We start from the raw sequence: 19,588 nt of genomic DNA on the forward strand, positions 1-19,588 counted from the left end.
AAAATGCCAGCTAGTCTTGCTAATGGTAATGACTTAACCTCAGTGCTTTCAAAGTAGGAAAGTAGCCTCAGTGGAAATTGAGCTAAAAGGGGCACACAGAGTAATGTTTACTGAAAAGCCATTTTGCTTGAAATGCTGTGTCCAGCTCTATAATGTAGCTTTGGTTTGGGAATTGATTCTTAATCTGCATGGTAAAGATCAAAATACGTTTTTATAAGTCAATGTTTACCATGAATGTATCTATTTAATAAGATACCCTAAGAAGGCACTATTCTTACAGTGACAAGTTTTTATAAGTTTATAAATATAAACTACTTATGATATTTCTTTACAATACTCTTACAGTCTCTCAGAGTTTGAAACAGATATCAAAATTTTCAAAGAGTCAATTTTGGAGATCTTGGATGAAGAAGAGTTGTTAGAGGAACTCTGTCTAACTAAATGGAGTGACCCACACATCTTGTAAGTACAGTCATGTTTTGTTATTCTTTTAGGATCAGTCTTCTGTCTTAGGATGTTTTTTTATAGAGAACATAACATTTTTCTGGAATAGCAAATATAGGCATTTTTCATCCTCAGTTGTACTATTTCCTGTGTTGTATTGCATCTAATTCAGTGTAATAAACATATATTGCATGCATACAGCACTGTGCTAGGCTGTGATGAATATAAAGATAAACACACCGTCACCTTTATCTTCAAGAGACTGACCACTAGGCGTCCGGTTAGCTCAGTTGGTTAGAGTGCGTGCTCTTAACAACAAGGTTACCAGTTCGATTCCCACATGGGCCAGTGAGCTGTGCTCTCCACAACTAGATTGAAGACGACTTGAGCTGAGCACTTGCTGAGCTGCCAGTGGGTGGCCGATGGCTCAGTTGGTTAGAGCGCGTGTTCTTAACAATAAGTTTGCTGGTTCAATTCCTGCATGCGGTGGTGGGCAGCACTCCCTGCAACTAGATTAAAAATGGCGACTGGACTTGGAGCTGATGGGTCCTGGAAAAAAACACACAGTTACCCAATAAAATTTAAAACAAAAGACTGACCACTGAAAATGGCCCACACATGTGCCCACATAACTTACCCAAATAACTTACCTAGTGGGTAGTGAAAGAGAGAAAGAGATTCACACAAGGGAGGGAAAGCACGGGGTGAAGGAAGATGAGTAAGACATTGGCATATATTCTCTAAATTTAGTCTAATATAAAAATGCTCGTCCTATAAACCTTTATCTCTTACAAATTTAGAAATCATTTTTTCTATTTGTGCACAGCTGTTTACTTTTTAGGTACTCAAAATATTTTTGTTCTTTGTAGACCAATATCAGAAATTAATGGACACTTGTAATTTTCATAGTCTGTACAGGTTTTTAAGCATTTTGAGAAATTAATCTGTATTCTAATAAGGAAACATTAGGATAAAAAGGGCTATTCTAGCAGAAAGATACAGTAACAGAAATTTGAACATACTTGTAATTTTTGTTTGCTTTGCTTATTAGGCCAGTCTCTCTAATAGGCTTTACAATATAATTATCTTACTAAGTTCTTCATTCCCACTTATCCTCCCTTACCTAGGGCGGTTGTATAGGTAAAGGGGGCAAAATAACTATGTATTGACATCATTCATAAACATTTTCTTCATATATGAAAATGACATGTATTTACCTTGGAAAGGAAATGTTCTTTTTTTGAAAACTTTCAAATACAGTTGACATTTAATACTATGTTAGTTTCAGGTTTATAGCATAGTGGTTGGACATTCATATAATTTATGAACTGATTCCCCTGATTAAGTCTAGTACCCGTCTGGCACCATGCATAGTTATTAACAATATTTTTTACTATATTTCCTGTGCTGTGCTTTATATCCCCATGACTATTTTGTAACTACCAATTTGTACTTCTTAGTCCCTTCACCTTTGTCACCCAGTCCCCCAACCCCCGTCCCATTTGGCAACCATTGGTTTGTTCTATGTATCTACGAGTCTTTTTCTGTTTTGTTTATTTATTTATTTTTAAATTTATTGGGGTGACAATTGTTAGTAAATTTACATAGATTTCAGGTGTACAATTCTGTATTACATCGTCTATAAATCCCATTGTGTGTTCACCACCCAGAGTCAGTTCTCCTTCCATCACCATATATTTGATCCCCTTTACCCTCATCACCCACCTGTTTATTTTCTTTAGATTTCACATATAAATGAAATCATATGGTATTCGTCTTTGTCTTACTTAGCATAATACCCTTTAGATCTATCCATGTTGTTGAGAGTGGTAAGATTTTATTTTTTATGGCCGAGTATATATGTACCACTTCTTCTTTAACCAGTCATCTATTGATGAGCACTTGGATTGTTTCCATATCTTGGCTATTGTAGATAATGCTGCAGTGAACATAGTGGTGCGTGTATCTTTTCGAATTACTGTTTTATTTTCTTTGAATAAATATTCAGAAGTGGAATAGCTGGATCATAAGGTAGTCCTATTTTTAATTTTCTGAGGAACCTCCAAACTGTTTTCTGTAGTGGCTGTTTAACAGTTTGCAATCCTGCCAACAATGCACGAGGGTTTCCGTCTTTCCACATCCTCCACGACACTGGTTGTTTATTGATTTATTGATGATAGCCATTCTGACAGATTTGAGCTGATATCTCATTGTGGATTTAATTTGCATTTCTCTGATGATTGGTGACCTTGAGCATCTTTCCATATGTCCATTGGCCATCTGTATGTTCTCTTTGGAGAAATGTCTGTTCAGGTCCTCTGCCCAGTTTTTCATTGGATTGTTTGTTGTTTTTGGTGTTAAGTTGCATGAGTTGTTTTTATTTTAGTTTTTTATCTCAATTTATATTTTTGAAATTCAGTTTCAGTCCTAGCCTACAAGTCTATCTACTGTATCAATTTAAAGAGCATATTTCCATAGCTTTTAGTTCAATGTTACATGTATGTTTTGAGTGTATTGAATAATTATTACTTATTTCTAATAGTTTCCCTTAGTAGTCCTCCATTAATAAACATAATTATGTGATCTTTAATTAAGAATAATTTATTTTCTACCCTGAAATGTTTGATCTCTAACTCATGTTTCAGTTCTGTAGCTCAGCTAGCAACCACATTGTGCAGTTATCTCAGAGGTTAGTATCACTTTAGTAACTCTTGTTACTAGCTAAAGGGAAATGTGTCTTCCTTAGCCATCCTAATAGTAAACCATTCTTGACTCCACCGATCCACCTTCACCTTGAATAATCTTTCCTATAGGATTATGTGGTAATCAGTGTATTTCTATCTTAATTAAATATTCATTGCTAATATTAGTCTAGGAAATAACAGTATATACATAATAGAAAGTTACCATAACCACAATTTTTTATGCAGATAACCCATTTTAAAATGACAAGAGATACTCCTAAAATTAAGTACAGATGTTGAATAGTTGAAGAAGAGAATTCGCGTTGTTAGTGTAGCACCATTGTTAGGAGGCTTGTCTTTGCAGCCAGACAACATGGAGGCAAATCCTAACTCAGCCACTTGCTGGGATGTGATTGAATGAGTCTTTGAACCTGTCTTTGTCCTAAATTCTTTCATATATCTTTCAGGATTTCCAAACATCACTCACTGTTTGGAATACTTCTCCTGTATTACTGGTTGTTGTTGGTTGTAATTTCTTGATCACGTGGAGGAGAGATATCCAGGGAGAGCACATTCCTGTAGTTGTCTAACATCACGTCCCAGAACAAGGCTTTCTGAGCAGGGTCCAGGCATTCCCACTCCTCCTGAGAGAATTCTGTGAACACATCCTTGAATGCCAACTGTCCTCCCCATAGTGTGACCTCCGCTCTGCTTTCTCCGTTTCTGGGTCTGTGTATGAGTTCTTTTTAAATTTTGGGTATTAACCCCTTATCAGATGTATCATTGGCAAGTATCTTCTCCCATTCAGTAGGTTGTATTTCATTTTGTTGATGATTTCTTTTGCTGTGCAAAAACTTTTTAGTTTGATGTGGCCCCATTTGTTTATTTTTTCTTTTATTTCCCTTGCCTTTGGAGATAGATTAGAAAAAAACATTGAGAACAATGTCAGAGTTTACTGCCTATGTTTTATAGAAGTTTTATGGTTTTGGGTCTTACATTTAAGTCTTTAAGCCATTTTGAGTTTATTCTTGTGTATGGTGTAATGAGGTGGTCCAGTTTCATTTTTTGCATATGTCTGTCTAGTTTTCCCAGCACTGTTTATTTAATAGACTGTCTTTACCCCATTGTGTATTCTTGCTTCCTTATAGGTGTGGATTCATTTCTGGGCTCTTTTTTGTCCCATTGATCTATGTATCTGTTTTATGCCAGTACCATGCTATTTTGATTACTATAGCCTTGTAGTATAGTTTGATATCAGGTAATGTGCTACCTCCAATTTTGTTCTTTTTCAAGATTACTATGGCTTTTTGGGGTCTTTTGTAGTTTCATATGAATTTTAGGATTTGTCTAGTTCTATGGAAAATGCCATTGGTATTTTGATAGGGATTGTATTGAATATATAGACTGCAGAAAGGAAATGCTCTTTATGTTCATTTTTAGTGTTGGGTTTGTACTAATATGCACTGATTCATCAGCATTCATACACCTGGATTTTCCTGTAAATAGTAGTGTGTATTTACACAGAAAACTCTTGAATTGGGTCTGTGGAACACAGTGACACTAACTAGCCTGTATAGGGATGGGACCTCTGCCCTTGAGTTGCCTGTATAGTGTTTAGGATCCATGACAAAGCCACTTACAGATTTGCCTCAGTCACAATAATAGAGAAGACAAAGGCTAGTTTTTTCATTAGTAGTTGAATATTATGTAATACTTCAGGAAGTTTTTTGGTACTAAATGTATGATGCACGTATCCAAAACATGTTAATTATGTTAACTCTTATAATTGAAGTGAAAAGAGCAGCACTGGAATTGACCATGCAGAAGAGATGGAGTTGCTTCTGGAAAACTACTACCGATTAGCTGAGGATCTTTCCAATGCAGCTCGGGAACTTAGGGTACTAATCGACGATTCACAAAGTATTATATTCATCAATCTGGACAGGTAAGAAAGTATTGTGTGAAACAATAAGTAAGTGTTTCATTTATAAAATAATTATTATAAAGTAATAAAGCTTTTAAGTAACTGGCATTTTGGAAGAACTTATACCATCATTATCATCTATAACTACTACGTGGAAGTATGTCTTTTTTTTTCTTTTTAAGGTGCAGATTTAATCCATGTTGTGTTCAACAGATTATTTAGTGAATTTGCTGTGTATAGGTGGCCTTTTGATGTAACTAGGTGTTCTCCTCTCCAGCCACCGCAATGTGATGATGAGGTTGAACCTACAATTGACCATGGGAACCTTCTCTCTCTCACTCTTTGGACTAATGGGAGTTGCTTTTGGAATGAATTTGGAATCTTCTCTTGAAGAGGTGAGAATGTAGAGGGTTTTTTCCTAATACTTTGAAGATCAATTAAAATGGATTTTAAAAAGTCTTCACATGTATACTCCCCTAGTGAAATAAAATATTCTAATTCATTTAAAACTCAAGCAGTATTGGTAGACCCCATACTAACATAGATAGAAGTATACCTTGGTTACCTTATGTTTCCCAAAGAATAACTACACCTGGGGAGGGTTTGACAAAATATTGTTACACTGTGATGAGAAAAGTGAGGCTCAGAAAACTTACTTAATTTGCCCAAGGGCACAGAACTAGAAAATAATGGAGTTGGGATTTGAACCCAAAGATTTGCACTTTCCACTTTTCTCCTCTGCCTTTCCATATTAACATGACACTGAATTCCACTTGTATTTTCAGAACATCTCTTACTGTCAGGTATATGGAAATGAATCTAAATCGGGAGCAGCACGCTCTGGCTCTGAATTCTAATCAGTCTTAACAGGTCTGTTCTTTGTCTCTGTGGCTGCCATGCTCATCTCTCCACATCATCTCTCATCATCAGGACCACTGTTTGCTTTTAAAAATTGATTTTTAAAAGAAGCAAATCAGATGGTCCCTCTTCTGCCTAAAAACTATTCAGTAGCTCTTGATTGCCCATAAGATAAAAATGCAAACTCCTTGACTTGTAGGGCTTTGTCCAGTCTGCTGTGCCCATCTCTCTATTCTGTCTCTAGCCACCTTACCCTCACAGTCGGTTGTTTCATCGGTATTTCTTCTCCTTCATGCTGCCTCCACACATCTCTCCTTGGCTCCCACCTTTTTTTTGCCCGGTTAACTTATCTCTCAGGTCTCAACTTATGTGTCATTTCCAAGGAGAATTTTCACTGATTGAACCCTCAACTCAGCCAAATAAAATTAACTCCACTTGTTATATGTGCTCAAATAATTCCACGCTTCCCATTTGCCGTGTTCCTCAAATTTGCAATTGCTGTTCAAAGTCTGCAAAAGATCAGAAGCTCCCTGAGGCAAAGTCTGTATTACTCATTTTTAATGTTCCTTATAAGATGTAAAAGGAAAATAAATGTAATATGTTCATTTATTCATCTTACAAACATGCTTTTTAGGTACTATTGTATACTAAACACTGCACTCAGCCCTGGGGATATAACTGTGATTCCCTGCCCTATGGAAGTTACATTAAAGTGGAGGAGAGAGAGAATAAACAGTATGTTAGGTGAGAAGTACTGTAAAGAAAAATAAAGCCAGATAAAGGGATGGGGAATGTTAGGAGGTGGTGAGACGAGGAGCATTTTAGAGTTAGGATGGTCAAGAAAGGTCTTTCTGAGAAGGTGACACTAGAGGAGGGACCTGAATGAAAAAAGAAAGTGGGAAGAGGTTGGGGGAGTATTGTAAGCATAGGGAACCACACATGTAAAGTCTGAGGCAGGAACAAGCTGAGCTTGTTCAAGTACCCGCAAGAAGGCAGAGTGGTTAAAAGGGGGCAAGTCAGGTGGTGTGAGGTAGCGAGTGAAGTCAGAAGGACAGACAAATGTCGGATCATGGTGATTTGGTAAAGCATGGTAGGGATTTGGATTTCTTTTTAAGTGTAATAGGAATCTGTTGGAGGTTTTTTTAGCCCAAATCTAGACTATTAGAAAGTTCAGGGCTGGCCTGGTGGCTCAGGTGGTTGGAGCTCCGTGCTCCTAACTCCGAAGGCTGCCAGTTTGATTCCCACATGGGTCAGTGGGCTCTCAACCACAAGGTTGCCAGTTCAATTCTTTGAGTCCCTCAAGGGATGGTGGGCATCGCCCCCTGCAACTAAGATTGAACACAGCACCTTGAGCTGAGCTGCCTTCCGGATGGCTCAGTTGGTTGGAGAGTGTCCTCTCAATCACAAGGTTGCCGGTTCGACTCCCGCAAGGGATGGTGGGCTGCGCCCCCTGCAACCAGCAAACGGCAACTGGACCTGGAGCTGAGCTGCGCTCTCCACAACTAAGACTGAAAGGACAACAACTTGAAGCTGAACGGCACCCTCCACAACTAAGATTGAAAGGACAACTTGATTTGGAAAAAGTCCTGGAAGTATACACTGTTCCCCAGTAAAGTCCTGTTCCCCTTCCCCAATAAAAATCTTTAAAAAAAAAAAAAAAGAGAAAGTTCACAAGTAACCAAAATATCTTGTGCAACATAAACTGACCCTTGATGTTCTCAGAAGGCACTTCCAGACCTATGCAAATTCCCCATATGCAAATTCCCCAATTTGTGATTACAGAACTCTGTACAAGTTCCTGTCTTTCTCCCAAATTATTTTGTTTAACAACCATATTTATGTACATATACTCTACAAGGTAACTCCATTTTATACTTTTTCTAATATTTTCTCTCATTTAATGCCTATTTACCAAAAAAAAAAAAAAAATTACAAATTCCTTTCCAGTTCTAGCATATGCAATCCTAAATACAGAGCAACCTAGTTATAATGAGATATGAGTGGTGGGTAGTAAGCTAGGACTGCTCAGTAGTAACTGGGTGATTGGTTTCCACAGAACAAGATTCAGATCAGTGCATTGTCCAAGTTACAAATTACACACCTGATGGTTTCTGGAAGAATAGCTGAATCATGTTTATTAAATCCATGAATGTCAAAGAATCTGCTCATATATAGTTAATATTTACAATGGTGAATCTAGGATAGGAAAAACATTCTTTTTTACTTTTTATTTTTTAAAATATTTTTGTGGGTTTTTTATTAGTTTCAGGTGTACAAAACAACATAATTAGACATTTACGCCCCTCACAAAGTGATAACCCCAAGTTTACTACTCATCTGACCTTGTGCATAATCGTGTTTCCCCAAAAATAAGACCTAGCCAGACAATCAGCTCTAATGTGTCTTTTGGAACAAAAATTAATATAAGGTTAGGTCTTATATTATCTTTTGGAACAAAAATTATCTTTGCAAAAATATCTTTTGGAGCAAAAATTAATATAAGATCAGGTCTTATATTATCAGCTTATTATAGTAAAATAAGCTGATTGTCCAACTAGGTCTTATTTTCGGGGAGCACAGTAGCTATTACAATACCATGACTATATTTCCTATACTGTACTTTACATTCCACGACTGTGTGTGTGTGTGTGTGTGTATACACACGTATAAATACACAGAGGGTGCCAAAAAATGTATGCACATCTTTAGAAAGGAAAACTATTAAAATTAAAACATTCGATATATACCAATAACAAAAGATGAATACAAGTCACATTTGACTACTGCAATTAAAGGACGTGCTCAAAATGGTTACCATCAGTGTCCAGATGATTACAGTGAACTACTGCTTGAGCAACTACTGCTTGAGCCCAAAGTGTCCACTTATATACATTTTTTGGCACACCTAGTGTGTGTGTGTGTGTGTGTGTATAATTGTAGTTGACATTCAGTATTATATTAGTTTCAGGTATACAGCACAGTGGTTAGGAATTTATATAATCCCCCGATCTAAGTCCAATACCCATCTGACACCCTATGTAGTCTTTACAGCATTATTGACTGTATTCCCCATACTGTATTTTATATCCCTGTGACTATTTTGTGAATACCAATTTGTACTTTCTAATCCCTTCACCTTTCTTATCTATCCCCCAACGCCCCTCGCATCTAGCAACCATCAGTTTCTTCTCTGTATCTATGAGTCTATTTCTGTTTTATTTATTCATTTAGTTTGTTCCTTAGATACCACATATAAGTGGGATCATATGGTATTTGCCTTTCTCCGTCTGACTTACTTCACTTAGTATAATATCTTCTAGGTCCATACATGTTGTTGCAAATGTAAGATTTCATTCTTTTTGATGGCAGAGTAGTACTCCATTTATAAATGTACTACAGTTTCTTTATCCAGTCATTTATTCATGGGCATTTTGGTTGTTTCCATATCTTGGCTATTGTGATTAGCACTGCAATAAACATAGGGGTGCATATATTTTTTGAATTAGTGTTAGCCATTCTGATAACAAGTGAGGTGATAGCTCATTGTGGTTTTTATTTGCATTTCTCTGATGATGAGTGTTGTGCATCTTTCCATATGTCTCTTGGCCATCTATATGTTCTCTTTTGAGAAATGTCTATTCAGGGATTCTGCCCATTTGTTAATTGGATTATTTGGTTTTTTTGGTGTTGAGTTGTGTGAGGTTTTTTAAATAAATTTTGGATATTAACCCTTTATCAGATGTGTCATTGGCAAATATCTTCTCCCATTCAGTAGGATGCCTTTTTGTATTCTTGATGGTTTCCTTGGCTGTGAAAAAACTTCTTAGTTTGATGTAGACCCATTTGTTTATTTTTTCTTTTGTTTCTCTTGCCTGAGTGCATACCATTAAAAATGTTACTAAGGGTGATGTCTGAGAGTTTAATTCCTGTATTTTCTTCTAGAAGGTTTATGGTTTCGGGTCTTACATTTAAGTCTGTAATTCTTATACATGGTGTAAGAAGGTGGTCCAGTTTCACATTTTTTGCATGTATTTGGCCAGTTTTCCCAGCATTAAATACACTGTCTTTACCCCAGTATAAATTCTTGCTTCCTTTGTCATACATTAAATGACCATATACTCATGGATTTATTTCTGGGCACTCTATTGTGGTCCATTGATCTATGTGTCTGTTTTTATGCCAATACCATGCTATTTTGCTTACTATAGCTTTGTAGTATAATTTGATATCAGGTAGCATGATACCTCCAGCTTTGTTTTTCTTTCTCAGGATTGTCATGAATATTCAGGGTCTTTTTGTGGTACCATATAAATTTTAGGATTATTTGTTCTAGTTCTATGAAAAATGCCATTGGTATTTTGATAGGGATTGCATTGAATCTACAGATTGTTTTGGGTGGTATGGATATTTTAACTATATTAATTATTCCTATCCATGAGCTTGGTGTATGTTTCCATTTATTTGTATCTTCTTTAATTTCTCTCTCGAATGTCTTACAATTTTCTTAGTTAAGTTTCTTGGTTAAATTTATTCCTAAGTGGTTTTTTCTTTTTCTTTTTTCTTTATGCAATTGTAAATGGGATTTTTTAAAATTTCTCTTTCTGAAAGTTCATTATTGGTGTATAAAAATACAACTGATTTCTGAATATTAATTTTGTATCCTGCTACTTTACTGAATTTATCAGTTCTAATAGTTTCTTGGCGGAATCTTTGGGGTTCTCGATACACATGTCATCTGCAAATAATGATAATTTTACTTCTTCCTTTCCCATTTAGATATCTTTTATTTCTTTTTCTTGTCTGATTGCTGTGGCTAGAACTCCCAGTACTATGTGGAATAAAGGTCATCCTTCTGTTGTTCCTGATTTTACAGGGAATGCTTTTAGCTTTTCCCCATTGAATATGATGTTAGCTGTCATTTTGTCATATATGGCCTTTATTATGTTGAGATATGTTTGCTCTATTCCCACTTTGCTAAGAATTTTTATCATAAATGGATGCTGGATTTTGTCAAATGCTTTTTATGCACTTATTGATAATGAGCATATGATTTTTATTTTTTATTTCGCTTATGTGATGTATCACATTAATTGAATCAACCTTGCATACCTGGAATGAATCCCATTTGATCGTGTTGTATGAATCTTTTAATGTATTGCTGAATTTGGTTTGCTAATATTTTGTTGAGGATTTTTGCATCTTTGTTCATTAGGGATATTGACCTATAGTTTTCTTTTTTTGTAATGTCTTCGTCTGGTTTTTGAATCGGTAATGGTGGCGTCATAAAATAAGCTTGGAAGCTTTCCCTCCTCTTGGATTTTTTTGGAATAGTTTGAGGAGACTAGATTAATGTTTGGTGAAATCCACCTGTGAAGTCGTCTGATTCAGGACTTTTGTTTATTGGGAGCTTGTTGATTACTGATTTGATTTCATTGGTAATAATCGGTCTTTTCAGATTTTGTTTTTTCTTGAGTCAGCCTTGAAAGACTGTATACCTCTAGGAATTTATCTGTTTCTTTCAGATTGTCCAATTTTTGGCATTTAGTTGCTCGTAGTATTTTCTTTAAATTTTTGTATTTCTGTATTGTCAGTTTTCACTTCTCTTTCTTTCTGATTTTATTTGGGTCCTCTCTTTTTTTCTTGATGAGTCTGGTTAAAGATTTGTCACTTTTTTTGCCCCATCACCCCACCTCCCTCCCCCATAACAACTCCGATTCAAGTCGTTTTTCTCAGTCTAGTTGTTGAGGATGCAGCTCCCAGGCCCATTTTGGTATTATGAGCATTGTGCTGTACCTGGCTGAGGCATTTGGCTGCCGGCCACTCATGCTGGCTGCCGGCCGCTCACAGCAGCACACGGCACCCCACGGCAGCTCTCGCCAGCCGGAAGCCACTCACAGCAGCCCAGCTCCAGATGGAGCCATTTTTCACCATCTTAGCTGCAGAGGGCACAGCTTACTGGCCCATGTGAAAATCGAACCAGCGTTCCAACTGCCTAAGCCACACAGCCACCCGCATTTGTCACTTTTTCTTTTAAAAAAAACCAGCCCTTGGTTTCATTGATCTTTCGTATTGTTTTTTTCAGTCTCTATTTTGTTTACTTCCGCTCTGATCTTTATTATTTTCTTCCTTGTACTCACTTTGGGCTTTGTTTGCTGTTCTTTTTCCAGTTCCCTTAGGTGTAAAGATATACAGTTGATTAGTGACTGTTGATTTGAGATTCTTTAGGTGAGCCTGCATTGCTATGAATTTCCCTCTTAGGACTGCTTTCACTGTGTCCCATATATTTTGGATCATTGTGTTTTTATTTTTATTGTCTCAAGGTATCTTGATTTGATTTTTTTCCTTTGATTTCATTGTTGACCCATTCATTATTTAGTAGCATGTTATTTAGTCTCCATGTGTTTGTGTGTTTTTCAAGTTTTTTTCTTGTAATTGATTTCAGAAGACACTTACATGATTTCAATCTTCTTAAATTTATTGAGACTTGTTTTGTGGCCTAATATGTGATCTATATTGGAAAATGTTCCATGTGCACTTCAAAAGAATGTGTATTCTGCTGCTTTGTGGTGAAATGCTCCAAAAATATCAATTAAATCCATACGGTCAAGTGTGTCATTTAGGCCATTGTTTCTGTGTTAATTTTCTGTCTGGGAGGTTTGTCCATTGGTGTCTGGGGTGTTAAATTTCCCTACTATGATTATATTAATATTATGTTGAACTCTGTCTTTATGTTGGTCAATATTTGCTTTGTATATTTAGGTGTTCCTGTGTTGGGTGTATAGATGTTTATTAGAATTATGTCTTCTTGGTGGACTGATCCCTTTATTATTATGTAATGTCCTTCTTTTTCTCAATTGTAGTCTTCATTTCTTATTGTAGTCTCCACTATAAGTATTACTCTCCTGCCTTTTTTCTCATTTCCATTTGGGTGAAATACCTTTTTTCATCCCTTTACTTTCAGTCTGTGTGTGTCTTTCAATCTGTGGTGGGTCTCTAGTAGACAGAATATGCATGCGTCTTGTTTTCTTATTCAGCTATTCTGTATCTCTTTTTCTTTTCTTTTTTCTTTTTTAATTAATTTTATTGGGGTGACAATTGTTAGTAAATTTACATAGATTTCAGGTGTACAATTCTGTATTACATCGTCTATAAATCCCATTGTGTGTTCACCACCCAGAGTCAGTTCTCCTTCCATCACCATATATTTGATCCCCTTTACCCTCATCACCCACTCCCCACCCCCTTACCCTCTGGTAACCACTAAATTATTGTCTGTGTCTATGAGTTTTTGTTTCTCATTTGTTTGTCTTGTTCTTTTTGGTTTATATACCACATATCAGTGAAATCATAGGGTTCTCTGCTTTTTCTGTCTGACTTATTTCACTTAGCATTATTCTCTCGAGATCCATCCATGTTGTCACAAATGCTCCTATATCATCTTTCCTTAACGCCGAATAGTATTCCATTGTGTATATGTACCACAACTTCTTTATCCATTCATCTATCGAAGGACATTTTGGTTGTTTCCATGTCTTGGCCACCGTAAACAAAGCTGCAATGAACATTGGCGTACACGTGTCTCTATAGAGAAATGCTTTTATATTTTTGCGGTAGATACCCAGGAGAGCGATTGCTGGGTCATATGGTAATTCTATTCGTAATTCCTTGAGGAACCTCCACACTGCCTTCCATAGCGGCTGCACCAGTCTGCATTCCCACCAACAGTGTATGAGAGTTCCTTTTTCTCCACAGCCTCTCCAACACTTGTTACTATTTGTTTTGTTGATGAAAGCCATTCTGACTGGGGTGAGGTGATATCTCATTGTGGTTTTCATTTGCATTTCTCTGATGATTAGCAATGTTGAGCATTTTTTCATATGTCTATTTGCCATTTGTATGTCCTCTTTGGAGAAATGTCTCTTCAGGTCCTCTGTCCATTTTTCAATTGGGTTGTTTGTTTTTTTGTTGTTGAGTTTCATGAGTTCCTTGTATATTTTGGATATTAGCCCCTTATCAGAGGAACTGTTTGCGAAAATCTTCTCCCATTCAGTTGGTTGCCTCATTATTTTGTCAATAGTTTCTTTTGCTGTGCTTTTCAGTTTCATATAATCCCATTTGTTTATTTTAGTTTTTACTTCCATTGCCTTTGGAGTCAAATTCATAAAATGCTCTTTGAACCCAAGGTCCATAAGTTTAGTACCTATGTTTTCTTCAATGCAGTTTATTGTGTCAGGTCTTATGCTTAAGTCTTTGATCCATTTTGAATTAATTTTGGTACATGGTGACAGATAGCAGTCCAGTTTCATTCTTTTGCACGTAGCTATCCAATTCTGCCAGCACCATTTATTGAAGAGGCTGTCTTTCCTCCATTGTATGTTTTTAGCTTCTTTGTCAAAAATTATCTGTCCATATTTATGTGGTTTTATTTCTGGGTTCTCAATTCTATTCCATTGGTCTATGTGTCTGTTTTTCCGCCAATACCAAGCTGTTTTGATTATTGTAGCCCTGTAGTACAAGGAAAAATCAGGGAGTGTGATACTTCCAGTATTGTTCTTTTTTTTAATATTGCTTTGGCTATTCGGGGTCTTTTGTGGTTCCAAACAAATCTGATGATTTTTTGTTTATTCTGTATCTCTTGATTGGAGCATTTAATCCATTTACATTTAAAATTATTGATAGGTACATAGTTATTGCCATTTTATTATTCATAGTATTGATCTTCGTTCGTTTGTTTTGTCCTTTCTTACACTTTAAGAAGTCCTTTTTAACATTTCTTGTAATACTGGCTTGGTGGTAATGAATTCCTTTAGTTTTTCTTGACTGAGAAGCTCACTATCTCTCCTTCAATTTTAAATGATAACCTTGCTGGGTAGAGTAGCCTTGGTTTTAGGCTCTTGTTCGTGACTTTGAATATTTCCTGCTACTCCCTTCTGGCCTGCAAAGTTTCTGTTGAGAAATGAGCTGACAGTCTTATGGGAGCTCCCTTGTTAGTAACTAGTTGTTTTTCTCTTGCGTTTAGCATTCTCTCTTTGACTTTAACCTTTGCCATTGTAATTATGATATGTTGTGGTGTTGGCCTGTTTGGGTTCGTCTTGTTTGGGACTCTGCACTTTCTGGCTTGTATGTGTATTTTCCTTCACTAGGTTAGGGAAGTTTTCAGTCATTATTTGTTCAAATAGGTTCTTGATCCCTTGCTCCCTCTCTTCTTCTTGTAGTACTTCTATGATGCAAGTGTTATGACATTTGATACTGTCCCACAGTTCCCTTAAACTGTCGTCATTGGTTTTTGTTCTTTTTGTTGTTGTTGTTCCAATTGAGTGTGTTCTCTTACCTTGCCTTCTAAATTGCTAATTTGATCCTCTTCTTTATTTAATCTGTTGATTCCTTCCTGTGTATTCTTCATTTCAGTTATTATAGTCTTTATTTCTGACTCGTTCTTTTTCATGGTCTCTATGTCCTTCTTTATGCTTGCTATGTCTTAGTTGAAATTCTCACAAAGTTCCTTAAGCATTCTTATAACCAGTATTTTAAACTCTGTCTCTGATAGGTTGGTAGCCTCCATTTCATTTAGTTCTATTTGTGGAGGTTTCTCCTAATTTTTTATTTGGGGCATATTTCTTTGTTTTCTGATTGTGGCTGCCTCTCTGTGTTTGCTTCTGTGTATTAAGTAGATCTCCTGAGTTTTTAAGTCTTTTCTAGGTGGCCTTATACATGAGGTGTGACAGTTCACGATCTTGCCACTGCGCTTACATTGGCAGCATTACAAACAGCTTGGTAAAGTTTCATAACCTTGCTATGTCAGTGTCTCACAGCTGTGTTCATGTTGACTTATGGCGGTGTCTTGCTAAGTGGCATTCATTATTATTGTTGCATGTTTTTCTGTGCTGTCGCAAGAATGTCTGAGCTTGAATGAGAGCAACAAACAAACATTAAATTTCTTGTTAAACTTGGCAAGAGTGGAAGTGAAATCAAGAACATGTTAGTCCATGTTTATAGGGATAATGCCATGAAGAGAACAGCAGTGTACAAATGGATTAAACTTTTTCCTGAGGGGAGAGAACATGTCACTGATGAAGAGAGGTCAGGGCAGCCAGTAACAAGCAGAACTGATGAAAACATTGCAAAAATTCATTGAATTGTGTGTCAAAAATCGTCAGCTGACTGTGAGAAGCAGAGCAAACCAAGTAAACATCAATAGAGAAACAGTTAGAAAAATCTTAACATCTTGGCATGAGAAAGGTATGTGCAAAAATGGTCCTAAAAGAGCTCAGTGATGAACAAAAGCAAAGAAGAGCTGAAGTTTGCCAAGACCTTTTGGAGAGGCAAGACGATGTTTTGAACCGTGTTATCACTGGTGATGCAACATGGGTATATTAAAGTTCCATCAGTTCAAATCAAAAGTCAAAACAATGTTGCTAACCTTTTTTGATATCAGAGGGATTATTCATTATCAGTGTACCAACTGGACAAACCTGTTAACCAAGTTTACTATTTGAAAGTGCTGAAAAGGCTGTGTGAAAAAGTTAGACGACCCGAACTTTTCACCAACAATTCATGGCTCTTGCATCATGACAATGCACCAGCTCACACAGCACTGTGAGGGAGTTTTTAGCCAGTAAGCAAATAACTATTGGAACACCCATCCTAGTCTCCTGATCTGGCTCCCAGTGACTTCTTTCTTTACCTGAAGATAAAGGGAATATTCAAAAGAAGACATTTTGATGACATTTAGGACATTAAGGGTCATATGACGACAGCTCTGATGGCCATTCCAGAAAAAGAGTTCCAAAATTGCTAAGAAGGTTGGACTAGGCTCTGGCATCAGTGCATACCTTTCCAAGCAGAGTACTTCAAAGGTGACCGCAGTGATATTCAGCAGTGAGGTATGTAGCACTTTTTCTAGGATGAGTTCACGAACTTAATTGTCAGACCTTGTAGTATGTGTCTTCTGTGGTCCAATGGTACAGTCTCCCTTATCTCCTGTGCGTGTGTTCCAGGAGTGTTCCTTGAATGTCTTGTGTGTATTCTCCTCTATTTTTGATAACTTTGGGCATGTCAGTTGTTGGGATTGACTCCCAGGCTGGCTGACTGTGATGACTGGCTGTGCCCACCTTGTATGAGCTTGTGTAGAGACTAACCCCTCATAGGAGGCTTCACCTCTGCAGGCTCTTGTGCCTGTTGAGACCCCCCCCCCCGCCCCCTTTAAGTGGGCCTCTTGTGGGGCTAACCAAGTTGTGCTCTGGTGTGGTCCAAAGCAGCCTCTGGGTATGTTGTTTCTGGTGTCTCTTAGGTGGGGTTCCCATGCAGGCCAATTTCAGCCTCGCCTGTTACCTGCCCGCCGCTACCTTGTAGGAGCCACAAAGCCATACGTGGTTGGCTGCTGCTTGTGCTGGACCTAGATGTGTGTGGGGGTGGCCTCACTGTGAATTGCAGCCAGCTGCCACCAGTATTGGGACAGCTTAGCAAAAGGCCCAGGGCCATCTGCCAGCTGCCCATAAGGCTCAGCTGTTTGAAAGAGCCACCTTTAGTTACTCGTGATAGGCCGGTTGACCAGGTGTTGTGTCCCTGGCAGTACAGTACTAGTAGGACAGAGTTTCAGGGAGTTATGAGACGTGGTCCTTGGTTTTTACAAAATTAATGCAGATTCAGTTCTTACACCAGCGCCCCAATATCACCTCAGCCAGCCACAGCTCACATTAGGCTCACAAATCCCTAAGAGCTGCCCAAGAGTGGCTGTGGCACAGGTTTTGCGTGACTATCCACCACCAAAAGCTTCCTGGGTTGTCAATGTCCATCTACTGCTGTAAAAGGCTTCCACTGCTTGTGGAGCGGGCTGGCTACCCAGGCACTGAGAGTGCCCCTGGCAATGCAGCTCTAGGTGGGGTGGGGAAGGTTCCAGGGAGCTAAGGGGTGTGGTTCATGGTTTCTACAAAGTCAGTGCAGTCTTGGCTACCAGGGACAGGCCCGCAACCTCCCCGCAAAAATGTCCTGAGAATCCCGTGGCCAACCACTGCCCGCTTCAAACTCGCAGTTTTCTGAGAGCTACTGAAGAGACACCGCAGTGCAGGTCTTGGGTCACCACCCACGAGCAAATGTTTCCTCGACCGCCGTATCTGTCTACCGCCGCAAAAAGGCTTCCGCAGCCTGTGGGGCAGGGCCAGCAATCCAGCAGTCAAGAGTGTCACGGGTGATGTAGCACCAGCTATGCAGGAGGGCAGGTACCCATGGCATCACCCTAGTTGTGCACACACGTGGATTCCCCTGACCAGTGCGGTCCCAGGCTTTGCCATTTGGTGGAGGGCTCAACACTGAAAAGATGGCATTTTCCTGTAGGCCGCATGTGTGTCAGGCTCTCCACAAGGATAAGAATGGCTCCTGTCTTTCGAACACTTGCCTCTGAAGCCACACTATTCAGTCTTTCCCCACACATCCCTGGGCCTCTTGAGCTGCCGCCTCTCTAGCAGAGACCAGGTGAGTGTTTGCAAGCAAGTGGGTCTGTGTGTGGGCTCTATAAGAGGGCAGCTGGGTTTCCACCCACCTTCTGTCTCACCAGGACAGGCAGACAGATTAGTGTCCTCGCTGATTTTCACTTCCAGATGTTGTGGGAAGTTCTCTTTCTGATACAGGATCCCTGGGCTAGGGAGCCTGGTGTGGGGCCCCTCCCTCTTCTACGGCAACCTCTGCCTTTGAGGTGTCCTTCCCCATGTTCAGCCACTATCTGGGTTTGGGGTCAGCCTGTTTCGCATCTCTGCCCTCCTACCAGTCTCGATGTGACCTCTTTATATATTTAGTTATAGGGTTTCTGTTCAGCTAGTCTTCTGATGATTCTTAAGATTGATTGTTCTATAATTTATTTGTAATTTTGATATGATCCCGGGATGCAGTAGGCCTAGCATTTACGTAATCTGGCATCTTGGACCTTCCTTTTTAAGATAAATTCAGACTATTCCAAGAATAGTCAAAGAAGTCTTCACGATAGAGCTTTCACCCAGATTCTTAAGACACCAACATTTTTCACATTTGCCCTATCATTCTATCAGTCTATATACATGCTTTTTTCCCTAAATCTCTTGAGAATAAGCAACAAATGTGATGCCCCTTTACCTGTAAATATTTCATTATATATTTCCTAGAAACATGGACATTCTCTTACATATCCACAGTACAGTTGTCAAAATCAAGAAATTAGCATTCAAACAATACTATTTTCTAGTCTCTAGACCCTTGTTAGATTGTGCCTGTGTCAGAAGTGCTCTTTATTTCAGGAGTGCTCTTTATCTCAGAAAATCTTGGCTCATGTGTTGCATGTAGTTGTCATTTAATCGGGACCAATGTTTCTGTCTTTCTTTCATGGCCCTGACATTCACAAAGACTGCAGTTCAGTTATTTAACCTTGATGCTCTTTCTTCCATACTAGGTTCTGGTTATGCATATGTCAGTAGTGTGTTCTTTACATTGAATCCCATCAGAAGACACATGATGAGAGTGTATTCCCTTACTGGTGACATTAACTTCAATCATTAAGGTGGTGTCTGCCAACTTTCTCTCCTGTAAAATTACCTTTTTTTTCCCTATGGAATTAAGTTTCTTGTAGGGAGATACTTTAAGACTATGTAAAAATCCTGTTACTCATCAAATTTTTATCGTCTATGTTTAGAATCCCCTAATTGATCCAAAA

General features: G+C 38.2%; 1 protein-coding gene across 1 annotated transcript in view; it reads left to right on the forward strand.

Annotated features, from left to right (window-relative positions):
- The window catches only part of MRS2 (magnesium transporter MRS2), a 52,585-nt gene that overhangs the window by 25,273 nt on the left and 7,724 nt on the right, over positions 1 to 19,588 (forward strand). Inside the window, exons 7-9 of the mRNA XM_081026642.1 lie at positions 346 to 462; positions 4,921 to 5,073; positions 5,330 to 5,447. Of these exons, the coding sequence (XP_080882768.1) occupies positions 346 to 462; positions 4,921 to 5,073; positions 5,330 to 5,447 (388 nt within the window). The remainder of the gene's footprint in view (positions 1 to 345; positions 463 to 4,920; positions 5,074 to 5,329; positions 5,448 to 19,588) is intronic.

Source organism: Rhinolophus hipposideros (genome assembly GCF_964194185.1).
Source record: "Rhinolophus hipposideros genome assembly, chromosome: 19".
In the NCBI taxonomy this organism is placed as follows: domain Eukaryota; kingdom Metazoa; phylum Chordata; class Mammalia; order Chiroptera; family Rhinolophidae; genus Rhinolophus; species Rhinolophus hipposideros.